The sequence below is a fragment of the Trichomycterus rosablanca genome, chromosome 25 (assembly GCF_030014385.1).
Source record: "Trichomycterus rosablanca isolate fTriRos1 chromosome 25, fTriRos1.hap1, whole genome shotgun sequence".
NCBI lineage: Eukaryota > Metazoa > Chordata > Actinopteri > Siluriformes > Trichomycteridae > Trichomycterus > Trichomycterus rosablanca.
The window spans coordinates 1,418,104-1,446,021 of record NC_086012.1 but is presented as its reverse complement, the minus strand read 5'-3'; the positions used below and the strand labels follow the sequence as shown (position 1 = coordinate 1,446,021).

Here is a 27,918-nt window from a genome sequence, read left to right as displayed (position 1 = left end):
GAACCACGAGGAACCTCCATCAGACCCACATCTAATACGAGGGACCTTCAAAAAGTATCCGGTGAGGGTGGGAGGAGGAGTAATCGGTCGCGTCTGAGAGACGCTTATAGTCTGGATTTAGCTCCGTCTTTTGGACACTCAAAGAAGCTTTAAGGGAAAGAAGATTTTCATGTGATGATGATGTGAAAGCAGCGGCGCATCAGTGGCCACATGCTCAAATTCTTAATGAATAGAGTTAAAGTGCTGAAAAAGTTAAAATGCTTTTTGAAGAACCCACGTGATTAGGCTTTACCTTGCACGTTTTCAAGGGTGGTCCTAATGTTTTGGCTGATCTCTGAACCCAACGTTTCTGAAATGAATCAGATTCCAAGACTGACGTGACGAGTGTGTGTAAACTTTTGACTTCATCTGTAAACGTGTTTTTCTCTCGTACCGTGTTAGCTGGAAATGGACCGTCAGCACTGCAGGGCGTGGTCGATGGCGTGTGTAAGGGAGCTGCTGTGTACCCAAAATCTGTAGTTTTACGGTGGTCCTACCTGACTGATGGATGAAACAGTGATCGGCTGATGTGAGGTCACAATACATCCTTAAAAAAATTTTCTAGACCAAGCATGACCATGGCTGTGGTGGGTGAAAGCCTGGCATGATCATCAGTCCAAACTGTGTAACGTCCGGTGCTTCTGAATATCGTGCATTTATTTTACATCCAAACCGTGAAGAAACTGAACAATAAACATTATTTTTTGATAAACTCTGGGTCATGTGATTTGTGCTTTGTTATTGGAACACAGCCTTTAGGTTAGCGTCCTTTGAAGTGGCTGGATTTTGAACACTTCTAGGCACATCGCTATATTACACCAGCCATTCTGACACAAGCTCCGGTTTTAATTCTGGTCAGGGCTGCTGTGAGTCAGGCACCAGTTCGTCCTGGATGAGGCACCACACCCTCCTACAGTAGTTACCCGCTCCTACCTGGTCACCTGAGCCCATGTTGTTGTGCAACCTACTTTTCCGGTTCTCTTCAAGTCCTGGGCTGCAATCGAGGTTCTAATTCATCCCAAATGTCTTCAGTTGGTTTGAGGTTCGAACTCTGTACAGGCCACTGAAGTTCCTTATACCAAAGCACGTTCACTTTCTATCTGTCTGGGTTTACCCAGACTGCATTGCATTTACACTATACTATATGGCCAAAAGTATTTGGACACCAGACCATGAGCTTGCCGGACGTCCCATTTAAAAAACAAACGGTATTAAAACTGAGTGACCTCTGATCTTTTCAGCTGGAACATCTACTTTTTTGAGGAGGCTTCTCACAGGGTTTGAAGTCTGTCTGTGGGAATTTGTGCCTATTCATTATGGCTGGGCACTGATGTTAATGAACAGGGTTAAGGGGCTGAGGTCAGGCTCTGTGCAGGACACTGAAGCTTTTTTTCACATCTTTATAGAGCTTGCTTTGTGCACAGGGACCTTCCCTAAACTGTTGCTGCAAATTTGGAAGCATCGTTTTCTCTATATAACTGATTTATTACACCTGTTTGCAATCGTGGCTGAAACACATGAATTCAAAAATCAGAAGCGGCGTCCCAATACTTTTACCCATGTAGTGTGGTTAGAAATGAGGTGTCAGTGCCCAGGTGGCACAGCGGGATATTCCGCTAGCACACCAGCGCCGAGATTCTGAACTCCTCGGTGCGAAACTCAGCGTTGCCATTGGTCGGCTGGACGCCTTCTAGCAGGCATAATTGACAGTGCCTGCAGCAGACACGGTTCTGCTGGGGAGGGATGACCGGACTATGTGGGTGGGGTCTTCAAACGCTGTGTAAGGACCCTGATTAGCAGATAGAGATGCCAGTGCAGAATGCATGGGTGAAGAGGGGTCAGGTCGTCGGAGGCGTGAGCAGCAATTTACCCACCTCGACTGTAATCAGGGATCCTCCAGCAGCGGAATGCAAATTGACTACGGTAAATTGGGAGAAAAATGCATAAATAAAATAGAAAAAAAAAAGAAATGAGGTGTCTACATACTTGTGGCACAAATACATACTTTTTTACATCCATTGTAACGCCAGCGGTGGTTTCCTGGCAGTCCAGTGACGAGCGAGAGAGCTGTGAATGAATGAAAGCGATGGAGTCGTATAAAATGACCACAGTGTACTTTATTAAATGAATTTGGTACTTTGTGTTGCATTAGAATGAAATAAAAATTTACAAAAAAATCCAATATTTACAAAAAACGTAATGCTCGTTTGCTCTTACTCGTCAATTTTTAAGAAAACCAGATAACAGAGTCGATGCGTTTTTAAGCACTTTCATCACACAATGCAACTTAGACCAATAATGAACAGTTTTGATCATCTTTTTTGCAATTATTATTAATATTTTCTTTTTTTTACCCATTTAATACGTCAAGTACACCACACTAGTTTAGATTGATCTGAATGTAGCGTCTCCTCGGCTTCTAGTCGACACACACGCCCTCTTACACTCGCGCCCAGAGAGGAATGTTCTTTTACACATGTACATTTGCATACATTTATTTACAGTTGAGCAGCCGTTGGCGGGTCACGGCGACGAGCTGGCGCTACGACTGAAACACCCAGGACGTCTGTACACCACTGCTGTGCTTCCACTTCTACTGATCTCCGGAGTTCTCGGGCGCTAACCCTCGCCCTGTCGTTCGGATCTGATCTTCGTGCTGTCAGTCTGCACACGCGTATAAAAGTAAAAAAATAAAACAGTAAATCGATGCGCAGTAACAGTCCCGGTCCGTTAACGAACGTCGCCACGTCTTCTGATTGTTGACTGCGAAACGGAAACGCAACCGGCGAAGCCTTCAACGTTACTATAAACATCATTTCAGGCCGCTCAGGTGCCGGGATCTCGAACACATCGCATCGAATCTCAGCTCTGCCATCAGGCTGGGCTGGGTGGCTACATGAACGACGATTGGCTGTTGTTCATACAGAGAGGGAGCCGGACAGGGTTCCTCATAACTGATGCAATTACCACCTCAGCTGGCTGATTGATGGCGTCTGCACAGAGATGAGGAATACTGTGCTGATCAGGGTGTGGCTCTCTGTGCACAAGGCTGATCGCATATGAACTCGCCTCGTGCAGGTGAAAAGATGCGGTCGGCTACTGCACACGTGTGTTAATTCGCTCTCCTCAATCCGGGTGGGTCAGCACCAGTAGAGAGGAAGCATAACGCAATTGGATGTCTATGTAACTTTAATGTTTGTGTCTAGCGATTTAGCGTTTTTAATTTGTGCCGCGTTCAAGTGCTTCACGTTTACTGGTTAATCTGCACTATGAGGCGTCCTAGCGATCCTACGGCAATTCAGTTAGCAATCGCTCAGTCAAAATTTCCAAAATTTGGAAGTAAAGCAGCTACAAACATGACTGGGTAACTGAGACCTAGGGGGTCAAAACATGGACGGGAATTTTGGTATTTCAGACAGAACATGAAGCCACGCACCGTCGCTTGATGTTCTAGGTTTACATTCAAGGTAGCTATTAAGGTCGTTGCGCTGTGTATCGTAGCTTCTATTTATTCTATCATTTTATTTATGAGTGTCATTTAATGACTGATGTGAAACGTGGAACTGGGCCCTAGTTATAATACTAAGCGAAGACTCCGTAGGTTCAGTCGTTTTCACCGCAGCGCTGCGCCACAACCTGTAAACGTGTGGTGTGTTTCTAATACGGTAGGCAGAACACACAACATAATTTAGCTTTAGGTGTTTTGAAACGACCTACAATGGATGCTAGGTACGTTTATCCGGACTGCAACCCCAACACAAGGTTGTTTTCTTTGTGTAGTGGCGCATGGCTCATGGTAACGTATATCGCTGTTTCATATCGCGGTGTGTGGTAGAATCGATTTTCGGTGCACGTCTGGTGCGTGTGCATTCATTTATGTGCTTAGCAACAAAATAAACACCCGACAGTTTAAACAGGCACGTTTAGGGTGCGTCGGTCGTTTTTTCCAGCTTATAAACTTCTAAACGTTTCACTGTGCTCATATCTTGTGCTTGTCGCCGCCTCGCGTCCCGCCCATCTCCCGTACATGCCAAACCAAAAACACACAGACCAGAACGTTTCTCTCTCTACCGTACGTTAGACGATGGGTTTAGCAAATGTAAAGATACAGTGGTGTGTTTTATTTCCACGAGATCGACCCACACTGTAAAGAAAGAACACCGTATCTCTATGATGGTTGGGTGTGGTCCGTCCTCGTCCGCTCCCGGCTGCTCTGTGTGTGTTTTCCGTCATCTCGGGACACGTGGATGAGAGCAGAGCTGCCAGGAGGTGGTTTCCTTGGCCTGGTTCCTTCTCCCGAAGAGAAGTTACAGTACGTCTTCGCACCCGGGTCAGTCCCGCGTGGCTTCCTTGTGTTTATGTGTGTGTGTGTGTATTTTCTAGATTTTATCTACAGTATTCAAGTAGATGATTGAAACGCTGCCCCGCTGTGTTAAATACAGTCCTGGGCAGAGAACCCCGGTCCGTTACGTCCACTCTGTCCGTCCACGATGGACCGGGTTTTTTTTTGGCACTGCGAGAGTTTGCTGATGTCAGACTCGTGGGCTTCAGCACCCTTCAGTCGAGTTTTTTTTTTGTGTCCCGGTTTATCAGCATGAGACCGGGTCGCTGTATCGTGTCACTACGTTTTAAATCCCACTGATTTATGGACGTGTTATGGCCATTTTATGGACATCGTATGTAAATATATATATAAGGTGGCCAGGGTGGTACTGACTCCTTCTGGCATCTGATTGCTCGCCCAGAGTTTCAATCACGTAGATCTAACCGTAGATCAGAATATTCCACCCGGCTATCTTGGAGAAGCCGATCATACGTTTATTTATACGTATTTGGACCCACTGGAGTGGGCACTGCCACCCCTGACCATCCTATCTTGACCTTGATCTGAAAGCACAACAGACTTTTCTGTTTAAAAATATTCCCTGATGAGACGAGACGTTATGAAAAGAAAAAAAAGCGAAGCACCTGATTGTTAGCAGGCAGATTGATGGCTAACACGTGCTTCCTAACTACTGACTTGAATAACACAGTAGTCTAATATTAACTAGCTTGATCGTGGACTCGTTGGCTTGTTTTAATTATGCTAGCTTGGCTGTGAATTTTGTTGACGGAATGGGCTAGCACGAACTATCGTGCTAATAAATTTGGCTACTTGTTTGTGTCACGATAATCATCAGCCTAACGTTAGCCTAAAATGACCTGATTTATGTTAAATAGCTTCTGCCAGACTGTTACCGTTTATGCTGCCTTCAAGTGCTCATGGAATAGTTTTTATTCTCTTTTAGAGAGAAAAGATTTAAGATTACACATTCTTCTCATCAGTGATGCTAGCTAGTAAGCTATTCTGATTTATTTAAGAAATATACCAGCCAGTGAAAGCTAGGCTAAAAGAACATGAGGTCCGGAACTTATATGTACAAACATTCTCATAGCTAATGAAGGCAGCATGATGTCTAACTGCTATGCTGTGTTCAAGTGCACGTGCAGCTTAAATTATTTGCGCTCGGGGTTACACAGAGCTTAAGAATTAAAAGGAAAAGACACTGAGGATGTAATGAGATCTGATTTCTGATCGGCTGATTGGATTTAAAGTTTAAAGCTTTTAAGTTGTGACTTTAAATCTAAGGTAGCAAGTCGCCTACGTGTTTAGCTGGCTAATGTTAGCACGGTGGTTGGACTTCTCTAGCCTAGATGATGTGTTTTTCCGTGTGGGACGTTGTTTGGGCGCAAAAAGACTCCAAAAATAAAGAAACAAGGAACTAACAGAACAAAAAAAAATCACTAATCAGTGAACATGTTGTGCCTTTTTCTTTTTTTGTTCCATATATACATATTTTTATATGTTTTCCCGCCTTGTAATCCACGATAATCAACATCATGGCTGAATCTGTGCGCGTGAAGGTCCCGTCGTGTTATTGCCACAGTCCTGCTGTAAATGGATCCTAAGCTATCAAGTGAAAGCGTTTCTCCGCGGGGGGGCCGAGCTACAACGTGGTCTCGTATTCCAGGCGCTCCTGGACGAGCATGTCGTCCTTGTAGAGCAGCCGGGGCGCCGTGGGCGAGTTAGCGATGCTCAGTATGGCCCTGCGTATACCCCGGTCCAGGACGTGGCGCTCCCAGGCCGGGTATCTGTTCCTGCACACGTCTATTCTGATCACGGTTTCGTCCACGCGGGGGGCGCGGGAGGACGGCGTGGACGGGGCGGTGGGGCGGACCTGAAAGACGGGCGCGCAGCCGTCTCGCTCGCTGTATTTGGCGTCCCGATCGGCGTCCCTGCCCAGCGTGCCGCCTCTGTTGGAGCGTAAGGAGTTGGTGGCATTTTCGGTCGGCATGGCGAATCCGGTGGTCACGTTGGCGTCGTCCAGCTGGCTCAGGCTGGCCGAGCGCCCGAACCGCGAGCCGTTAGGGTGGAAGAAAGTGTAGTACATGAGCATGAAAACGATGCCCGTGAAGAAGCTGGAGAAAATGACGCACAGGGCGGGGACGGCGAAGGCGTCGGTGCCAACCGGCAGCCGGTACAGATACCAGAGAGCGCTGAGCGCCGCGTTTTCCAGCAGGATGACCAGATAGTAGATGAACAGTCGGCAGCGTGTGCGCCCCTCCTTGACGTTGAACCAGCTGAAGATGTAGATGATGCCCACCACCATGTCGAAGACGATCTCCTCCCACTTGCTGACGCAGAACTCGGTCTCGCAGTGAACGATCCAGAAGGTCATGATGCACCAGTGCAGGACGATGAAGATGCCGAAGTAGAGCTGGAACACCGAGGCGAAGAGGGCGAAGGTCACCACGCGGGCGGCGATGGTGAAGAAGTGCCAGCAGAACTGGATGATCACGGCCAGGTAGCTGGCGGGTTTCTTGTCGTCGCGCGAGTCCCGTAAGGCCTTCTGGTAGGACGCCAGGGCCCAGGCCAGGGACACCAGGGAGGCGGCCGCGGTCATTCCTGAAAGCAGAGAAAATACAAACTGGTGGGAACTGGAAATGACTCAATTGAAAGAAAATGATCTTAATGAGCTTTTTTGTCACATAAAGAATAAATTGACGTATTTGGGCGTTTTAAACCGGCGCGAGATTAAAAACTGGCCGACCGAGAGCCGAGCAGCGCGCAGACAATCAGACGATCAGCAGACGCCGCCTCCATGACTTTCATTCATCCTTTCCAGAAAGCTAGCCATGCAGACGCAGCAGGAAGCTAAAACGTCAATGAGAGGCCGGAGCGGAGAGCTTCCAGTCTCCTCCATTCATGTCTGGTCCACTCAGAGCCGCGGTCGGGGCGAGAGTAGCATCTCGTGTTACCGAGAGAGCCCCGGTGTGGTCGCCCTACATCAATAATTCAGCCGGCGTCACGTGACTGGCTGAAAACGTGCAGACGAAACTCAGCCTGGGTGCAAATAAACGTTTGTTTTGATGATTTAAAGTTTTTAAACTTGACTTTCAGGGGTAGCACTGTCATTTCACAGCAAGAAGGGCCTGGGTTTGATTCCCCAGGGTCCTTTCTGTGTGGAATTTGCATGTTCTCCCTGTTCCCCTGTGTCCCTGTTGGTTTCCTCTAGGTGCTCCGGTTTCCTCCCACAAGTCCAAAGACGTGCAATCAGGTCAACTGGAGCTGCTAGAAATTACTCTGAGTGTGTGTGTGTGTGTGTCCTGTGAAGGACTGGTGACCTGTCCGGGGTGTGTCTTGCCTTTTGGCCAATGAATAGGACCCACCTTGACCCTGACCAGGACAAACAGTGGTAAAACAGAAAACGGATCAAGACTCTGCTTCCAATATACACCGTATGGTCAAAAGTATGTAAACACCCCTCATTATTGAGTTATGTAGAATATGGGGTGAAGCACCCAGGATCCAGGGTTCGATCCCTCAGTGTGTCTACATACAGACATGATTGGCGATGTTTTGGGGGAAGGGCGGGGCAGCGGATGCCTCGGAATTGTGTATTACTGCATTGCACCCTGTGATTCTGTAAAAACCGGACCCACCGTGACCCTGACCAGGACAGAACGGTGGTTAAACATGAGAATGAAAGGAAACAGAAGTCCACGGTTTGATGGGTTTGGTGTGGAGGCCTGACGTGAACCCAAATGATTAAAAAGTCCACATTTGGAGACTCAAACCCACGTTATATTGATGTGAACCGTATCAGATTCTCAGGGTGTACAGAAACTGCTGGGATTTGTGTCGCACCGTCTTCATTTTGCTATTTAAGAGACGTTTCTCTACCTCGCTGAGCGTCTATTCCGATCTTTAACACCGTGTTTAATTCGGCATCGCACTGCAGAGCGTCTTCCTCCTGCCCTCCCACCCTCCTAATTACTTTTCCATCGGAGTTGATGGATCAGATCCGGTTCGCTCCTCCCGCCTTCAGGAGCGCCGAGACAGAGATGACTGAGCGCTGTGCTCATCGCGGAAGACAGAAAACCCGACGGGTCTCGGCGTGTCTGCGGCTTCCCGAGACAAATCGAGTTTGTAAGCGTGAGCTGTGAGGGTGCCGAGGCGCTCCGCCCTGCTCCTCTCGCCTCCTCACTTCCGTTCGGGTCCGCGTCTGATCCAGGGTTTATTTACACACCGGATTATTTTGGCCACCTTATTTATGTATTTAACCCACTTAGATCAAATCCAGCCCATTAACGACCCGGCGTGGCGTAATGACTACTCTGCGGAGCGGGATAATTAACCGGCGGACGCCAGGCTGTAATTTTTCTCTCGGAGTCGGATCGACGCCCCCAGGCTGCTCCTCTCCTCTCGCTCTGTCCTGATTCCCTTCCTCCGTCGCCCCTGTGTCGCCCCTTCGTCATCCCTCCAGCCTCCTTCCATCCCTCCTTTCCGCCCTCCTGCGCATGCAGCGCATCCCGAGGAGACGGTCGCCACGGGAACCGAGGCCGAGTCAGGGAGGTGACGTAATGCTGCCGTCTCCTCGTGATACGGGCTGCGGTAATTCAGGACAGCCACAGAGGGAGGCGTGTGTGTGTGTGTGTGTGTGTGTGTGTTGCCACAGTTTCGTTTCCTTTCATTCAATGATTTAGCAGAAATATTTTTTCTCTGTCCAGTTGGTCCAGACTGGTCCGGACACACACACACACACACACACACAAGTGCAATAGCTCCCCCATGTGGAGAAACTTCTGCCTACTAAATGTAAAAGTATCGGGACGCCCCTTCTAATTTTTGAATTCACATGTTTCACCACAACAGGTCCTAACAGGTGTAATAAATCAGTTATATAAAGGAAACTGCATGCTTCCATCTTTGTAGGAACAGTTTAGGGAAGGCTCTTTCCTGTTCCATCATAAAGCAAGTTCTACAGAGTGTTCTGCACAGAACCCTGACCTCAGCCCTACTTAACAGCTTTGGAATGAAGCGGAACATCGACAGAGGCTCAGTGCCCAGCCATACGGATGCTCTTTTAATCTATGGGCACAAATTCCCACAGTATATACTTTAAAGTCTTGTGAAAAGCCTTTATCTTAATACCATTTTAGGTTTTAAAATGCATGGACAAGCTCATGTTCAGGTGTCCAAATACTTTTGGCCATATAGTGTATTTCTTTGTCTAATAAAAAAGACGCCCATGCTTCAAAACTGGCATCAGACTGCTGCTGATCACGTCTTACACGACAGCCTTTAAGCCCACGGCAGCGTGAAGCCTGGTCGACTGTAAACAGTTCTGCAGGAGTGTTTTATCGAAGTGAACCAGTTACCCTGGAAATCAGTGCAGGTTGTAAAGTAGTCGACAGTCTAAGGTGCAGTTTGTGATTAGTTACAGCTTTAGTAATTTGAATGCTCATATCAGATGCAGTTTGTGCTCAGATTGCGGCTGCATTAAGGTGCATTTTGTGCTGCCCTTTCCTACCACGGTGGCTCGGTGGGTAGCACTGTCGCCTCACAGCAAGAAGGTCCTGGGTTCGACTCCCAAATGGAGCGGTCTGGGTCCTTTTCTTACCTTGGACGGCCTGGAGCTTGTGGGTCTGTATGATTATGCAGAGCTGGAGGACCAGCTGAGGAGCGCTCTCCAGGAAGGTGGCCAGCAGGTGGAGCATGCTGACATCGGCGTACTCGTACACCATCCTCCAGTAAAACCTCCAGCGGTCGTTCTCTCCGCTCCGCCGGCTCCGGATGCCCAGGTAGATGGTGTGGAGGTACCTGAGGAACACACCAGAGTCTATTTAGACAATCTAGAAACAAGGGTTTCGAGGTGCTATGAATTCGGCTGAACCTCTGAGATGTTACTTCAGGAAAGGCAACCAACATCACATCCGACCAATCAGAATACACAATAGAGAAAGATTAGTTGGCTGATGTGTCCTACATGTACAATGATTAGCTCATCTGAGGTAGGGAGGGCTGGTAACTGCTGCTGTTACGACCTCTGCTGGTGGATCGATGTCGCTGCACAGAAACGGGGAAAATTAGAGATCGTGCATGACTCTCAGTGCACGATACGGATCTCCACACGAACCCACCGGTGCAGGTAAAATGTAGCAGTCAATACCACACATGTGTCTGAGGGGATCTGGCTTGGATACGACTAAATTGGGAGAAAAATTTTAAGGAAACTGCGTTTAAAAACGTCTAAAAGTCCGTCTGTCTCCAGTGGCTCGCTCAACCTTTCCTGACCCCTCCTCGCCCCTTCAGCAAACTCCGCATTTCATTTGCGTTTATTAAACAGGATTTAAAGCTCATCACGGGCGTCTGTATTTGCCATTTACTCTTCCTTCCTAAAATCATAAGGGGGTCTTAATTTTTAATGTCGACCCTTGCTGCTAAAGGGAGAGCGCTGGAATAATGATGAGAACGTACAAACTTTTTCCTAGGTCTATCTTCTCTACCGCACATAGATTCTGGTTCTCGCACTAGCACTTGGACTCTGGAGCAAGAGGTGGAAAAGCAATGGAACCAGTTTGCACAAGTTCGGCAGTGGGTCACGTCAAGAGTCTCGTCCTTCTGGGTTGCTTATCCAAACCGACCTACAGTTGTGACAGTATACAATCTAAACAATTGGAGGTTAAGGGCTTTACTCGAGGGTCCAACAGTGACAAGCAGGCAGTGGTGGGTCTTGAACCAGCAACCTCCTGATTACTAGTCCAGTACTTTAACCACTAGGCTACAACTGCCCTCTGAAAGGGACACAGAGGCGCACATGATTGATGCATCTGTTTCTTTGCTCCAGGTGGAGGTTTCTCTATACATCACGGCTTCTCCTGCTCAGACTTGCCAGCTTCCAGCTCTGGTACGTTCAAATGAAGCCCTGTACTGACCACAAGGGTTCAAAACCCGGTACCGTTCGGACCGTTCATGGCTAGAAGTGGCTCCAGGATAGAAGTCTTCTGTCTGACGGAGACACCTGCGGAGTCACAGAAAGTTAGGCTACGTTCAGATAAGCAAAGCTAATTGTGTCCACTCATGTCTGGTGATCTGGACTCCCAGATTAATGTCTCCACCTGAAACCACGGGTTCAGGGGGTCTCCATGACTGAGGCCTCGTCTTACCCCATCAGCGGTGCAAACTGGATTAGCCAGATACAGATTTAATATAATGCTAACATCTCATCTAAAGGTTAGCTTTATAATGATGTCAACAGAACGTGAACATTATGATCCTGTACGGTCAGAAGTATCTGGACTATGTGGGCTATGAGCCAATCTATAAAACCTGAGCCGTACGCTCTTAGCTCTCTGGTATTCTAGTAGCTTCAGAGAAAATGCAAAAAGAAACCGCCGGACATCAAACACATCTGGTTGATCAACAGTCCCAATTCCCAAATGTATGTTCCTCCACCGCTACACCACCCCGTCACAGAGCGGTTTCAACCAGAGCTGGTTGTTGTCCTGGTCAGTGTCACAGTGGGGTCGGTGCCTCCCGAGCAAGACTCGGCAGGAGCAAACTCGCTCTTACCGGTTGTGCCACCGTGCCACCCTCGTTAATGAAACTGGTACACTCGGAACAGGCCACTAATCCATAGCAGGGCACGGCGCACTTTATAATTTGCAAGTAAAAGCATTCAATTCACCTAATGGCATTCGAGGAAACTGAAGGACCTGAAAGTAAGCGTTTCAGACATACAGAGAAGGATTGTGAAACCTAGGTGTCGTGTGGCACCCAGTCGTGCCACTGTGCCACCCTGAGCTTCCACACAGTCTTTAAAACGTTCCTGCCAACTCGTCCACGCCAGATTCATCCCACTGACACGTCCGACTCTACACTGTCTGCCTCGTCTTTATCACTGCCTTGTTTAGCGCACGCACACACACACACACACACACACACTGGCTCCGAGAGCTCACAGTCACCTCACCTGCCAATCAGACGGCAGGACGCCGGCGGTGGAGAGAGCGGTCCCGGGGTTGTTATCACACGTTGCATCATGTTTTCAGGGTGATTTTCTATTACAACAATCACAACACATAAGTCTGAGCAATTGCGGGTTAAGGGCCTTGCTTAAGGGCCCAACAGTGTGGCAACCTGGCAGTGATGGGGCTTAAACCAGTGACCCTTTGATTACTAGTCTTGTATCTTAACCACTAAGCTGTAACTATAATACATACACCACAATACATTTGTGTTATTCATTTTTACTCTTTTCTCCCAATTTAGTCATTTCCCATTCCCTATCGCAATTCCTCTGCCACTTGGACCACCTCCACGTTGGCCATGGAGGGCAACACATGCCCACCCACCCCCTCCAACCCGCTATGCCCCATGTGTTCCTTTATATTTATATATTTACATTTTCAGCATTTAGCAGATGCTTTTATCCAAACTGTGCTGTGACAGTATAAACAGTATAAAGTCTGAGCAACTGAGGGTTAAGGGCCTTGCTCAAGGGCCCAACAGTGGCAACCTGGCAGTGGTGGGGCTTGAACCAGTGACCTTTCGATTACTAGTCCTGTACCTTAACCACTGGGCTACAACTGCCACATTTACTACTCGTATCGGCGCTGTGATCAGACAGCAGGAGTCACTGTTGCAGCAGCAAAGAGAAGAAACCCTGTTCGACCTCCCTCCCTCAGACACGACCAACCGTGCCTGCTGGGATGTTCCTCCTAATTTCTGAGGGTCTGTGTCACCTCAGATTTATACCCCAGGAACAAAGCAGTGCATGCCTGAGTTAGAATTCCCAAACACTCCCACAATAACACAATAAACAGAAGCTTGGTCAGAACAGTTTCGGAGGGGTGTCCACATACTTTTGTTCCTGTAGTGTAAATTCATTTGATAGATCTAGCATCACACTCACCATTACTAAGCAAACTGATTGAGAGTGAGCGGCGGCGGTTAAAGGCGGTTGTATAGAGGAGCAGTTATCGAGCGGCGTGCACTTTGACTCGGGTCTTTACTCACGCTGACAGTTAAGCACGCTCGACCTGTTAACGCCGGCTCACCGAGCGACACGGCTTCGCTCTCAGAGCTGCGAGGGACGTCAGGGAGGAAACAGACAGGCCTACAGGACCCGAGTGAAAACGCTCCATGATGGAGCAGCAGCCAGAATGTCAAACCCACGTCAGGGCTGGCAGGAACAGTACAGCAACCATCAGAAAACCAAAACCAAAACAACATGATGCTGTCAAATACACTGATTCTGTTTTCAGAAATGTACAAATAAAAAATTAATCTGTAACATCAGTGTGCTGCTGGTCCTAATGTGTTTATTATCACTGCTATATTATTATTATTATTATTATTATTATTATGCTATTATTATTATTATCTTATTATTAATCATCATTATTAGTTATTATTATTATTTTATTATTATTATTATTAATTATTATTATTATGCTTATTATGATTATATATATATATAATTATTTATTATTATATATTTACATTATATATATAATATTATATTTAGATTCGAATATAGCAATAATAATAATATATGTTATTATTTGATTATCATTATAATTACTATTACTATTATTATTATTATTTTATTATAATTATTATTATTTTATAATTATCATTATTATTATTATTTTATTATTATTATTTTGTTATTATCTTATTTTTATTATTTTATCATTATTTTATTATTACAATTTTTTTTATTATTATTTTTATTTAATTATTATTATTATTATTTTATTCTTATTTCATTATTCTTATTATTATTATTACTTTTTAGTATTATAGGTTGCTTAGGTGGCGCAGTGGTAAATGACAGGCTAGCGCAGGGTTCGAGGGTTCAAATCCCAAGCAGTGCTATGTCTGTGGGGGGAGGGGGGTGGCTGATGCCCTACAAAATATCGGTGTGTTACCCACTGCGACCCTGACCAGAATAAAGTGGTGGTAAAACAATATAAAAAAGAAATGATGTAAAAGAGGAGCATTTCACTAGGTGTACATGACAGTGGACGTCTTTTCAGCCGTCTAATCCAACATGTCTTTACCTCCCCATCGCTGCAACAGCGCCTCCTACTGTCTGGCTGAGGCGAATACAGGAATGCAGGAGGAGTAGCGCAGTCCTTCATACGCTCTGCTGCTCTCTGTAAGAATTCTCCACCGGCTCGTGTAAAGACTTAGCCAGCGGCTTCACGTGTCGTAAAAGCCGCGACACGTCCAGCAGAACCCTAAAACACAGCACTGCCCACAAAATGCTGACCAGGAGCTCCTAACTTCTATTTATTACATTATAAACCAAATTAGCATTTAAAGGTTCCTTTAAGGACCCCGCTGTATCCGGGCCCTGGTCACGGATCGATCTCCCAGACCCGCACCTGGCCCCAGAAAGGCGGCGGTGGACAGGAAACCGTCCAGCGCCAAGATAAATGCTTCCTGTCCGGCTGCCAAGAGGAACCGACTCATTCCAGATCAATTCAAGCTTGTTATTCAACAATTATGGGCAGCGTTTACTGCACGGGGGGAAGAAAGGAGGTCAGTGGGGTACAGCCTCGTAAATAAAGGTTCACGTCCGGTTATTATCACACACTAAATCCCCGACATGCCGCCATCGTTCTGGTGTTAGGTCATTACAGCCTGGTCAAGGATGGCAGAGGATCAACAGAGGGATGCGAAACTATACGTGATGCTCTGAATATGAGGCATGTGGGCACAGCGGTCAGAGAGGGACCTGGGAATCTGGGTTTGATTCTCTACTCCGGTCACTGTCTGGGAGTGAATCTGGGAGACATTTTGCAGGTTCTCCTTATGCCCAAATTAGTTTGTAGCTAGTGCCTTTGGATTATGGACTGGTCACTCTTAATTGCCCCCATGCTCAGATGGTGCAGCGGTAAACTATGCCAGCTCCCTACCACAGGGTTCGAATCAGAGGTGCTATCAACCGGTCTGGTGTCTGCATGGACCTGACTGGATAATGCCCGGGATGTGGACAGTGGCCAAAACACTTGGCAGTGCACTCTAAGTGCAGGTCCCAAGCCCATATGTGCATCAGGATGGGCATCCGGTGTAAGAACTGTGCCAAGTCTGGTATGCAGACGCCTAAATACAGGAACAGACAAAAAAAATTTATATTCACTTGTGGAACATGTGCACTCTGTCCAGGGTGTATTCCTGGTTTGCTGCCAGTGTTTCTGGGTGGCACCAGCCCTGACCAGGATTAAGTGCTTGGTAGCAAACATCACTCAAACATCAAGGTGCTAATTTTGTGTGGCAGTCTTCAAGTGCTGACATTAAGCTCGCTTGACTGTGGACAGCGTGAAAGACAGAGAAAACAAAAAGCAGCCAGGATAGGGCCTTCCCTAAACTGTCGCCACAAAGCTGAAAGCATATGATTCCTTTTCCTTAACCGGTCGTATATACAGTAAGTACTGTATATGAACCGAGTTCCCGAGGCAGCGTGGCGCCACGGAGCCGTGCCAGCGTGTCGTGTCAGAGGGCAGCGCCGCCGCCGCCGTCGGATCACAGCATCACGTCACCACGGCACACCGTTACCATGGCGAGGGCTCCTCTAAGTGGACCCTGACATTCACTTTAGAGAACTCTGGCTGGAGGAGGTGGAGGAGGAAGCCGAGCAGTGAGACGATGGACGTGCGACAGAGACAAAGACACGGAGAGAGAGAGAGAGTGTTTCTAGAAACTGAAATGTTGGACTTCATTTTAATGAACTCCAGGCTGTATTTTCTTCATGACAAGGACTGTAGTGACCACTGTTCACTATTCAAAGGTGCGGTCAAACTCGTCTTATTCATACACACACAAAAAACTCGTTAAATCATGCCGTGTTTATCTTTTTGCCTATAGAGCTTAATTCTGCCCACAGATGCAGTCAAACTGGAACAGAAAGGGCCTTCCCCAAATTATTGCCACGAATTAGAAGCTTATAATGTCTTAATTGATTGATTTTGGGGCTCTACACTCTACACGCTTGCTTGGCTGTGGACAGTGGCACTTGTTTTTATTTCTCAAAATCTGCTTCTAAAGAGTAGCATCTTAGAACGACGTTCTCTCAGCATCAGGTGACAGATCCGTTATATAAAACTGATGATACGTTTCCAACTTTGTGTTAACAGTTTGGGGATGGCCCTCTCCCAAGGTAAGGTCCGTAAAGACATGATTTGACCAGTTTAGGGTGAAGAACCTCCAGACACAACTGTGAGTCAGCGAGAGTCAGGCACAAATCCTCCAAGAGAGGAGGTCCGTCATTTGCACCCATCAGCCGTCGATCGCGAGCCTCTCCCGACCGAACACGTGCATATTTCAGGCTGTCAACATGACGAACAATCAGGGGCCAGCGAGTCTCCGTTTAGGGGCCCCGTCGCTAAACGCTTCTGAAATCGAGTTTTCGTGCGACACCTTGGATCTCGTTCTCACCGTCATCGATACGTTCCTTTCATTCTGGGCGAACAGGAAGCTAATGGAGCGTGAAATGAAGTTTCATTGTGGAGGAAGCGCGGGGGGTGGGGGTCGAGGCTGAGGAGGGACGCGGCACAGATGCTGGCGCTCGGTTTGGCGGGACGGAGTGATGCTCAACTGCCGTCGGAAACAACCGAAGATGTCTGTGCAGACGCCCGACCGGCTAATAGCACCACTGAGATTGAAACCCTGATCTCAACTTCTTGGTAGCACTTCTTAGCAATGGGTGTGGCTAGAACACCTCAGTTCAGTAATTAAAAGGGCTTCTGTGCCTCACAATGGCTAAAACGTTTTGGCCATCACCCGTCCACAGACGTAGCCGATGGTGTCTGTGTAGATGCCCGACCGGCTGATAGCACCACTGAGATAGAAACCCTGATCCGCTAAGCGTCAGGTACAGATCGCTCAGATCCTGCAGGTGCGTTTCAGATCGGACGCTGGAGGACTGAAAACGGCACGTCGAGGTAAATATTTTGTCATTTGGCGCCACATCCGCCGCCGGTCGCTCGACACCGACAGGCCGACGATATCCGTCTAGTTTCAAGGTCGCGTCAGCGCGGGGTACCGGTGATGTCACACCTCCAGAAGCTCCTGACAGCTTCCTGTCTCTGAATGATTTCCTCCCTAACGCAGCTGAGATCTCACACACACACACACACACACACACACACCTAACACACACACACACCATCAGCGTGTTTTCAGGTTTATATTTAGCCCGGACAGACGGCAACAACACGGTTACCTTTGATGGTAAAGATTCCCGCTCGTGCCTTTACGGCTCTGGCAGGTGCCATCGCGCCGCTCTCGACTCGAGAGGTTTCGCCGAGATATTTATAGGACGCGTCAGACACGCTCGTTTCCCCCCGGAATCCACGCGGCCGCGCCACCCAAGTCGGCCTTGATTGCTATGGAAACGGACTCGTCCGAAGCGGCGCCGAGGGTTTACGGACGCTCGAAACATTTCTACAGCCGAACACGTGCGGCGATCGATCCCGGCTACCATCCACCGGGATGGCACACCGATCCTGCTGTGATGATTTTGTTAAATTTAACTTCTTAACCAAAAGTATGTGGACACCTGACATGTTTGGCATCCCATTCCAAAACCATAGGCATTTTGTTTTTTCCCATTAACCAGTTTGTCCCAGTCAGGGGTCGAAGAAACACAGAGTGCCAATCCATCGCAAGGATTCGAACACCAAAGACACAGCCAGTCGTGTCAGTCTAGACGCCCGGCCAGCCGACAGCACCGCTGAGATTCGAACCCGGTTACCATCCATACAGACGACAGAGGCAGTTCCAGCCGCTTGGCTCACAGCTGCCAGACGTTTGCCAGATGTTTGGAGCTACTGATGTGGCACAACCCACTAAGGAGGTAAAACTGTGAAGCTGCCACTTGTGACTTGGCACCGTGACACACCAGATCAGTGCACCGGCGGAGACTGTGGCAGCTTGGAGAGAAGCTGTGCCATGTCGGATGAAACCTTGCGGTTCTTTTGGAACGTTTTCACTCGGGTGGTGGTGCAGCTCTGAACCTCTAGCCACCCAGTGCTGACATCTTGAGCTCTTGGGTTCGAATCTCAGCTCTGCTATCAGCCGGCCGAGTGGCTACACAGACCCACGATTTGCTGTGTGTCTGTTAAAGGAGGAACGAAGGCTGAAACAGGGATCCACATCACTGGCCTTTGATTTTATTTCTGACCCCAAGACCTTCTCTCTTCCACCCTATTTTGACTTTTTTGACCTCGTCTCTTTCTGTTGACCTTCTCCTTCTCTCCTCCTGGTCTCATTTTCTCCTCTGACCTTTCCTCTGGTTCCTTCCCATTCTCGCCGACCGCGCCTGTTTATTCGAGCCTTTCGGTTCTCATATGATCTTTTTCTCATTTCTGGCCTCGACTCTTCCGTGTAACCTCGTCTCATCCTCCTGCCCATGACATTTTCTCCTGGATTCCTTATTAGTTCCAGGTCTTGACCAAACATCTCCTAACCCCTGCTCTTATTTTCCGGGCTTGTCGTTCTTGCTTGGCCTTGTAATCCTCCACTGGTCTCTACTAGTCTCTTCCTCTGGACCTCTGGACCTCCTGCTTGTCCCTGAACCTGTGGTTGTTCCATCAAGTCGTCTCTGACACTTAACCACATCACTCTGTCCTGACCTTGACTCTCAGAGTCTCTCATAGTATTTGTTCCTGCTCAGCCTTGGATTTTATTCAATATCTAATACCTTGTCACTTTCTGGCTTTCGCTTTGCTTTACTCCTCCGACCTTTTCTTTAGGCGTTCTCCTTTCTTGATCTTGACTTTTCCTCTCTTCACTTGACCATTTACCTCTTTCCAGACCTCATATCATTCTTCTGACGTTTTTACTTGCCACTGTCAGCCTTGGCTTGCTCGACAGGAGTTTTTTGTCTGTCGCTCCTGTATTCTGTTATTTTCTGATTTGGTCTCAACACTGTCTCGTGACCTTGAGAGTTGTTTGCGTCTGGATTCATTGTTGCTTCATGCGTAGTTTAATCTGAATATTAGTACTATGCTGCTTGTGCATTAAATCCTCATAGTCATATTGCTGCTTGGTGTCTGTAGTTTAGCTGTTGCAGGATGTTGTAAGCAGATAAGGAACAGCGGTCACCACAGAATGGAGGTAGTATTACACCCAAGCTTTAGAGGAAGTGCTGAAACTGTAACATGACTAGAGCAGTATGAAGGGAGGCCCACATTTCTGTTCTTTGTTCCTCAGCTAATAAACTGCTGTAAGAATCTACGACCGTGCCAATAAATTCTCCAATTAAGTCAACAGTAATCTTAGTTTCCTTTGATCTTTCTCTCACTTCCATTCCTCTGATTTTCCCTTCACTATCTGCTTTTTCCTTTCACGCTCTTCTTTCCCCCAAACCTTCCCATTTCCTTCACCCGACAGCATGACTCCCTCCTCCTTTGGTGCAAAAATTATGACTTTCATTTAAATTTTTACATAATTTCATTCCCCGACTCAAAAAAGCCAGACCAAGAGCGACGGAAGGCCGCGCTCCTCAAACAAGTCCACTTTGAACAGGAAGTAGAGCCCGAGTCTCTGATCTCGTAGCCCTGTCGCACCACATCTCCTCAGAGGAAAGAACACGCTGTACAAAGAGCCGGTGAGAACGTTCTGTAAAAGCATCACGATATCAGATCATTTAGCACCAGTTTGCGGTAAATGTTGACATAAACGCTGCACTTAATGCCAACAGGGATTTAATCAAATGTGTTTCTATGCGGCTGAGGGGTGTCCACATACTTTCAGTCATATAGTAAAGGTCTTTTGATATGTTTTTATATCAATGTTCACTCATTTAATCCTAAACATGATTTAAACCAAACTGTTCCAGCCTGGAGGAGAACATGTGTGTGTTTTACACTGGTACACAGTGAGGAGTACGCATAGGGAGGCAAAAATCTACTCTAGAATCACAGCTGAGGTCTCCTTCATGCCCAGAAACCATTTATTATGTATTTAGATTTAGATTAGGAATCTAGGTATCGAGTCTCAGCTCTGCCTGCCAGCTAAGGTTAAGTGGCCACATAAACAACGATTGGCCTGTTGTTCAGATATGGGCGGGACTAAGCCAGATGACTGGTGTAATTACAACCTCTGCTGGCTGATTGATGGCGCCTGCACAGAGATGAGGAGAGAGTGCTCCCAGGGTGTGTCTCTCCGTACACAACGCTGAGCTGCACTGCACTCGTCAAAGTGTAGGTGATAAGATGCATACGGCTGCTGCCCACGTGTCGGAGGGGGCGTGGGTTAGCTTCGTTCTCCTCAATCAGAGCGGGGATCGGCATTGGTGGAGAGGAAGTGTGACGCAATCGGGCAATTGGACGCGCTAAAAGGGAGAAAAAGTTTCGATCACTTTTGTCCAGCAAACACTCAAAAACAAGAACTTGATTCAAATCCTTAAACACGGTGAAGGATCTGTGATGTTTAGGAGGCCGGTTCTCCCTCACACATCTCCAGAACCTTGTTAGAATACAAGACATGAGAGACTGAGCTAAAACTAGGTCATGGCTGAACCTTTCAGCGAATATATTCCAACACTCACTAGGGGTCTGTCTGAAAACCTAGCGCTCTCTCTAAAACACAGACGCATTTACGTCATCCCACACTCCCGAGAAGAGGGCATGACTAAATTCTTAAATTCTCTGAGGCTCCTACTGAGGCGCCTTAATTCTGAGTGACGGTCTGACTGAATGACGAGGGAGCGTCCGACGCCTCCTCAGCGCTGAATCCAATCCCAGCATTCCCAGCTTTCCTCACAAAGAACTACAAACGTGGTGGACGAAAACAAAAGCGGAGCAACCAACGGAGTTCTTTTCAAATGTAAATAATTCTCACTGATGTTTAAGGTGTATAAAGGGGTGATTATACGAGTGTCGTTTATTTGTAAATTGGGGCGTCAGGGACAGTTTTGGCATTTTCAGGTACACGGAGGGAGACGTTTGCTGGCGTGCTAGTGTCAGTTTGAACGTCCTAAGGCTAACTGTGATAGCTTAGTAGGCTAAAACCGTGGTGACGTAAGCAGAGCGTCTAAATAATCTGCTTTATTAGTTCCATGTCTGATTAGAATGCAGCTGATCAGGTAGGTGGATTTTACTCTGGTATATTCAGTACAGGTTTGTCATGTGAGCGAGACCTTTCCGGTCCGTCCGTGTCGTTCTGTTGTCCTCGTCTTGTTGTTTTGCCTGCGCTTGGTGGCTGTGAAGTGAAGCCTGAGCGGCGGGGACCATAAAACTTGGTTAATAATGCAGGAGCTGGCGGCCCGACGCGCACGCCGTGCAGCTTTAAATATTCATACAGCGTGAACATTCGTCCCAGAGGAGTCAGTGGTCAGAGGGTGCGAGTGAAAAACACACCAGCGCCACCGGGTCCGTGTCTGGACTGAGCCGCGGGGCTCGGCTGGGTGTCGCCGACCGCGGGTGAAGCGGAGGACGGTGTAGAGTCGGAGAAAGCTGATGGACGTTCTCATTTGTGCTGTTTGATTAGATGAAGCTGCCTCGTCCCGGGCCCATTTTTGGAGCTTCCTACCACGGAGGGCTTTGTGATTCTGAGGGAAACCTTTCTGGGGAAGCGGGTACGACCACATTGGGAGAAAATGTATAAAATAGAAGCATCGATTTGAGTCCGTGTGGAGTATGTCCATAAATCCACGATATTAAAATGATCCTGTAAACACATCTGAGCGCGTCCGGCTCCTGCACGTCCTCACATGCACTCAGAGAAACTGAAATTATAGATTTTGCCGTTTTTATCGGGCCAGGCTGGGAAATGCTGGCTCACATTACCCTGAACGTTTGTGCCCGGGAACACCGGCGTCATTCGGCGCTATTAACGGCAGAAAGAACACAGCGGTTCTTACCAGAAGTGTAATCACACCGGACTGACTGAGTCCAGCGGTCAAACAGGGGGCAAATACTTATTTACAGAAATGGATTTTAATCTATTGGATGGACAAAAGTATTGGGACACCTGACTGTGAGCTTTCACTCTTCTGGGAAGTCTTTCTACAAGACGTTGGAGTGTGTCTGTGGGAATTTGTGCCACGTTCAGTCAGCAAGAAGACTTTGTACATCTCACTTTGTACTCAGGGGACTTCCCCAAACTGTTGCCATTATATCATTAACCATTAATATATCATATTAATACACCTGTTTGCAATGGATGTGGGGGTGTGGGGTGTCCACATACTTTTTAGTCATATCAGACATTTTAGTCTGATTTATTTATTTATTTATTTGTGTTCTATTTTCTCCTCCCTTTTCTTCCAATCTAGTCATATCCGATTCCCTGACTGTAATTTCTCCCACTACAGGCTGAGGAGAGCTGGAGACGGGTGGTGCTGCGGTGTATCACGCTAGTACACTACCCCAGAAATCCAGGTTTGAATCCCAGCATCACTATCATCAGAGCCGGGTGTCTACACATACACTATTGGCTATGTCTGGAGGGTTGAAGCCCTGCGACGGATTGGCGCCCTGTCCTGGACGTTCCTGCCCCCGTCCAGTGTTTCCTGGTAAAACTGGACCCACCGTGACCCTGACCAGGATGCAGTTTCAGTTGCTCAGTATATTAGGTATAAATGAGTGCAAATTAGGTGCAGATGAAGAAACGTAAACAATCATTTAAGGTCTGAGACCAAACTTTTTAATTAATTTATCAGTGTTTGTTCTCCCGCCGCCTTCCAGCTGTGTGATTACAGATGTGCTCTGATGGTGTCTTGTTTATACAGATACAGAGTTAAGAAGTCACATTACGGCTCTGTTTACGTTCCTTTACTTTAAAAAAAACCCTCATCAGCACGCGCCTGCACACACAGCTCGATAAGCTGATTCAGCCGGAGTTCGGCGGGTCACCGGGCCGCGCCGAGCGTCTGATCGTCTCTTTCTCTCTGAGATACGAACCTTTTACTGTACAACAGAACGAGCAGCTATTACCCAGCCTCCAGTCACTTAATTCCTCCATTTAGCCGGATCATCAGCGATTAAACGACTTTATATTCCGCCGCTCTCGGCCCTGCTGTATTTAACCAATATCACGGCGGCGTAATTAGCAGAGCGTGAAGCGAACCCACTCCGTCTGAGGCTTCGAGAGCCTGCGCGGTCAGACGTGCTGCCAAGATGGCCTCCGACCAGCTGCTATAAATACTCCACGCTCCATTTAGATCCGTACGCGGCACCTGGTCACCATGGAAGCCCGCGCACCCCGGAGTCCGGCGCGCGCTCATTTGCAGGGCGGTCGTGTACGTCCGGCTCGTTAAGGCCGGCAATCGGGCGAGAGGAGCGGGATCGTTTACCGCCAGGCTTTTATAAAGTGCGTGACCTCAGGTGGTGGACAGTGCTATCGGCAAGCCGGGCGTCTACACAGACACGAGATGGACTGGCACCCAGTGAATCCGGGTGGACCTGAGTGACCCTGCTATAGCCTATAAGTACAATTTCAAAGCAACATGAGGCAACTAACAAAGTTACAAACAAGCCAAAGAATGGGTCCCTAATCTGGAAAATGAGCTTGTGGTGTGAGTGACACACAGCCGCATGGATCCTGAGGACCTGGGTTCAGTCCTTGCCTCTTTGTAAGAAGCTTTCACGTCTCACGGTGGCTGTTAGATTAGCAAACGTCCTGAACTTGACTGTCAAAGCCTGTCAGGACAAAAGCTACGAGGGGCTAGCATCGTCACGCATGGCGTGCATGCTACGCCAGGTCTGTGTTCATGCAAACCAGCATGTTTAAATGTATGCAGGCTGGGATGAAGGGTAATTTCACTTCCCATTGTGGTCCTAAAACCCTCCTCATGATGTAAATGTGGCTTTATGACTTCAGTCATGCATACCAGCAGGTTTAAACGAGCTACAGAGCACTTTTCCAGTGTACAGGCTAACAGGTAACCCAGCTTTTACTTTCCAGCATGGCACACTAGGAACACCCAAAACTGCAGCTTCTACTTCATGCATGGGGTCAATGTGCCTCCATGTCCTTGTATGATGCACTTCACAAGATATGTTAGACAGTACCTGCTCATTGTAGACGCTAACACACCCCAAAAATCACACATTCATACCAGAGCACGGAAGTGCTACTAAGGAAGGTTTACATGTTCTCAACATGGACTCACGTCTCCACATATGGTCCAAGTATGTTCCAATATCCTCGCCCTCACCTCAACATACCATCACCTGGTAAATGAAGGTGTTTGCCTCAAAATAAAATCCATCCTGTCGACGCAAAAGCTAACACGCCCAACTTAGCAGCTTCCACGTCCCATTATGCCCCTAAAATAATCAAGCTTGGTGTAAAGGTGACTCCAAGACTCCATTTATTCATGCAAAGCACCAGGTTCAAATGTAAGCACACAGCAAGATGGGCTGGACAGCTACCCAGTCAGCGTTTTAGCCTGTCAGTGCTAACGCCAACCCACCCAAAAACATCCCATCTTGCTACCCCTGCCTCCAAATGTGCTTTTTCGTTCCAACCCAGCAAGATCAAATAATTATTGGTTACTGTGGTCAAGATTATAAAATGATGATGCTTTTACCTAAAGCAGCTTCTAATCAGTGCAAGCAAGGTCAGGGGCCCAACAGTGGACACTTGTCAGAGGTGGGGTTTGAACCAGCAACCTTTAGATAACTAGTCCAGTATCTTAGCCACTGAGTGACCACTGCTATAACACATGCAGGTGGACATTACATGCTTATTTGTGGTGCTAACATCAAACAGCTCCATCTCACACCAACCCAATAGGTAAAAGTATCACATTTACATTTACAGCATTTAGCAGACGATTTTATACCGTGACGGTACACAGTCTGAGCAATTGAGGGTTAAGGGCCTTGCTCAAGGGCCCAGCAGTGACAACCTGGCAATGGTGGGGCTTGAACCTTATGATTACTAGTCCAGTACCGAATGCACGCTGTAAATGCGACTCTGGATCTTCGTTCTCGCAAACCAGCAGGTCCAAACAGACAGCAGGTGACCAATGCTTTATGCAGAGAGTATTATGCGTGTGCTTAAGCAGGTAACACAGCAGTAACACACCCGAACCTGGAGCTTGCACCCCCCAGAGTGGTCTTGAAATGACCAAGCACGCTGCAAATGTGCTTCAATGCTCTACTTCATGCAAACCAGCAGGTTAAAACGTACGCACACCACAAGATGAGCTAGACGGCCCCTGCCTAACATCCACTAGAGCAATAGGTAACGCAGCAAGAGCAAAGGCGAACACACCCGAACCTGGAGCTTGCAGCCCCAAGAGTGGTCTTGAACTGACCAAGCATGTGCAAATGTGCTTCAATGCCCTAGTTCATGCAAGCCACAAGATGAGCCGGACGGCCCCTGTTTAATATCCACAAGAGCGATAGGTAACACACCCGAACCTGGAGCTTGCACCCCTCAAAGTGCCCTAGTTCATGCAAACCAGCAGGTTAAAACGTATGCACAGCACAGTCCGTAATAAAAGCTTAATATCCACTAGAGCAAAAGGTAACACCCAAAACATCACCTCACACCTCCCCTAGCACCCTGGCAGCTTCAAACAGTAAACATTCCGCGTCCCCCTAATGCAATTTGACATTTATGCAAACCTGCACTCCAGCAGCATGATAAAAAAAAACCCGGTGCGAGTCGATTCCAACTAATCGATGGGGCATTTTTGCATGATGATGGATGCACAGGGTTCCCCGGTGCAGGAGGGAGTCCCAGTGCTCCTCTCCGTGCTCCCTAAATGAATTCTCACCTCCAGATCTGTCCGAGCTGCAGGATGTGGATGACGGACTGGGAGAGCCAGATGCAGAAGGAGCAGGATGCCGAGCGCTTCTCGTTAGTCCTGCTGCCGCTGTCGGGTAGCGCGCTGTCGCTCTCCGCGGTGCTGAAATCGTGCACGAACCAGCGGAAGCTGAACACCTGAACCGAGATGGAACCGAGCGCCACGAAGAACAGGGTCAGGCCGAACCACCAGTAATCTCGCCGCAGGTAGTAGTCGACGGCCAGCCACACGTCGGTGGCCACGTCGGCGAAATACACGGTCGCGGCGGCCACCAGCCACAGGCCGTCCCAGGCCCCGTAGCTCCTCCGCTCCCCGCCGAGCCGCAAACAGGTCGAGTGTTCGGGACCGCAGCAGCGCGCCTCGCCGCGGGTGAAGTCCGCCTCACCGCTTCCCGAGCCCGGCCTCGAGCTTGGAGCCAGCCCCGGCACCGAGCCCGAGTGGTCCGAGTTCTGCAGGGGCGTGAACGCCACATCGCTCTTCTTCATCTTCAGCACGCCGTCCGACTTGGCGGCCATCGCGGTCGTCTTTTCCCCCTTTCCCTTTCTTTTCTCCTTTTTCCCCCCTCCTGGCTTCCTTCCTTCCTCCTGTCGTTCCCCTGGGCGGGCGGAGAGACGCTGGGGCTGGGCTGGGCTGGGGCTGGGCTGGACTCCTCTTCCGCCAGCTACAGCGCCGCCTGCGCATCACAAAGCGCCGCTTCCTCTCCTCCTGCTTAAAAGCATGACATCATCGCTTTACCCCTCTTCCTCCTCCGCTCACATTCACCCCCATGCACATCATCTGCAGCCTCCCAGCATCCCAGCATCCCCACAACCCGTCAGCCGCAAGCGCTGCACCATGCAGGCGCGCTGGGAGCACTTTATTTTGCATTCGAGTGCATGTCGCAATTCATCCTGTGCAACACTACAGCATGCATGATGCGTTTCTAATATCGTGCATGCATGCATGTTATTTTTATTTTCTTTTATATTGCATGCATCTTGTTTAATGATTGCACTTTATTTATAAATTATCTGCATTTTGCATTTTGATTTTTGCAGCATTAACGCTGCACATGTTTAGATTTTAGAGAGCAGATCATTCACTGCAGTTTGTTCTCTGCAGAATGCATGCACTATTTATGCTGTTTCAATGCTATTATACTGCAGTTTTTACCATGTTATTATTGCACTGTGTTCTGTGAATGTACAGCAATGTAAATGTGCATGCATTTTACAATAAACAAATTCTGCAAATGCAAAACACATTCATGTTTTTTTTGCAGAATAAATCTTGCCTATATGGGTTACAGCCTGTTAACACATTTTTTATTAACTGGTCAGGGTCACAGTGGGTCTGGTACTGCGTGGATCAATGGCTGCTGGATGGAAAGCACCACTGCAAGCCAGCACACACATATACGTTTACGCACTCACTAACATTCACTCATACGTTTGTCAGAGGGTCAGAGGAAACTTAAGTAACCAGTTTGGACATGAGAAGAACATGCAAAACTCATAGGCAGTGAATGGATGCCACTACCTCGTGTCTAGCAAACACTAGTGCAGCTATCTACATAATAACATAATTCAAGCATTATTTAACCTTATACACACCTCAACATTCCCTTAAATGTTTACTAAACTAGTTATGAATTAAATTATTCAAGGTAAAGCTCAAATATTTGGTCAGACTTTTTAAAATAGCATAAATTAAGCAGCTTTAGCTTATAGCATTGCAGCTAACAATTCGGTAGCAATGCTACATATTTCACAGTTGTTACTGTGTGTTCCAACGCAGT

General features: G+C 47.8%; 1 protein-coding gene across 1 annotated transcript; it reads right to left on the bottom strand.

Moving 5' to 3' along the window:
• Nucleotides 1–5,837: 5,837 nt before the first annotated feature.
• xkr4 (XK related 4) lies at nt 5,838–26,808 on the bottom strand. The gene is made up of 3 exons (XM_062987662.1): nt 26,112–26,808; nt 9,984–10,183; nt 5,838–6,985 (listed from the first exon to the last, which is right to left on the bottom strand). The coding sequence occupies exons 1-3, from the start codon at nt 26,654–26,656 to the stop codon at nt 6,027–6,029; spliced, it is 1,704 nt and encodes a 567-aa protein (XP_062843732.1). The 5' UTR covers nt 26,657–26,808; the 3' UTR covers nt 5,838–6,026.
• Between the last annotated feature and the right edge of the window lie 1,110 nt (nt 26,809–27,918).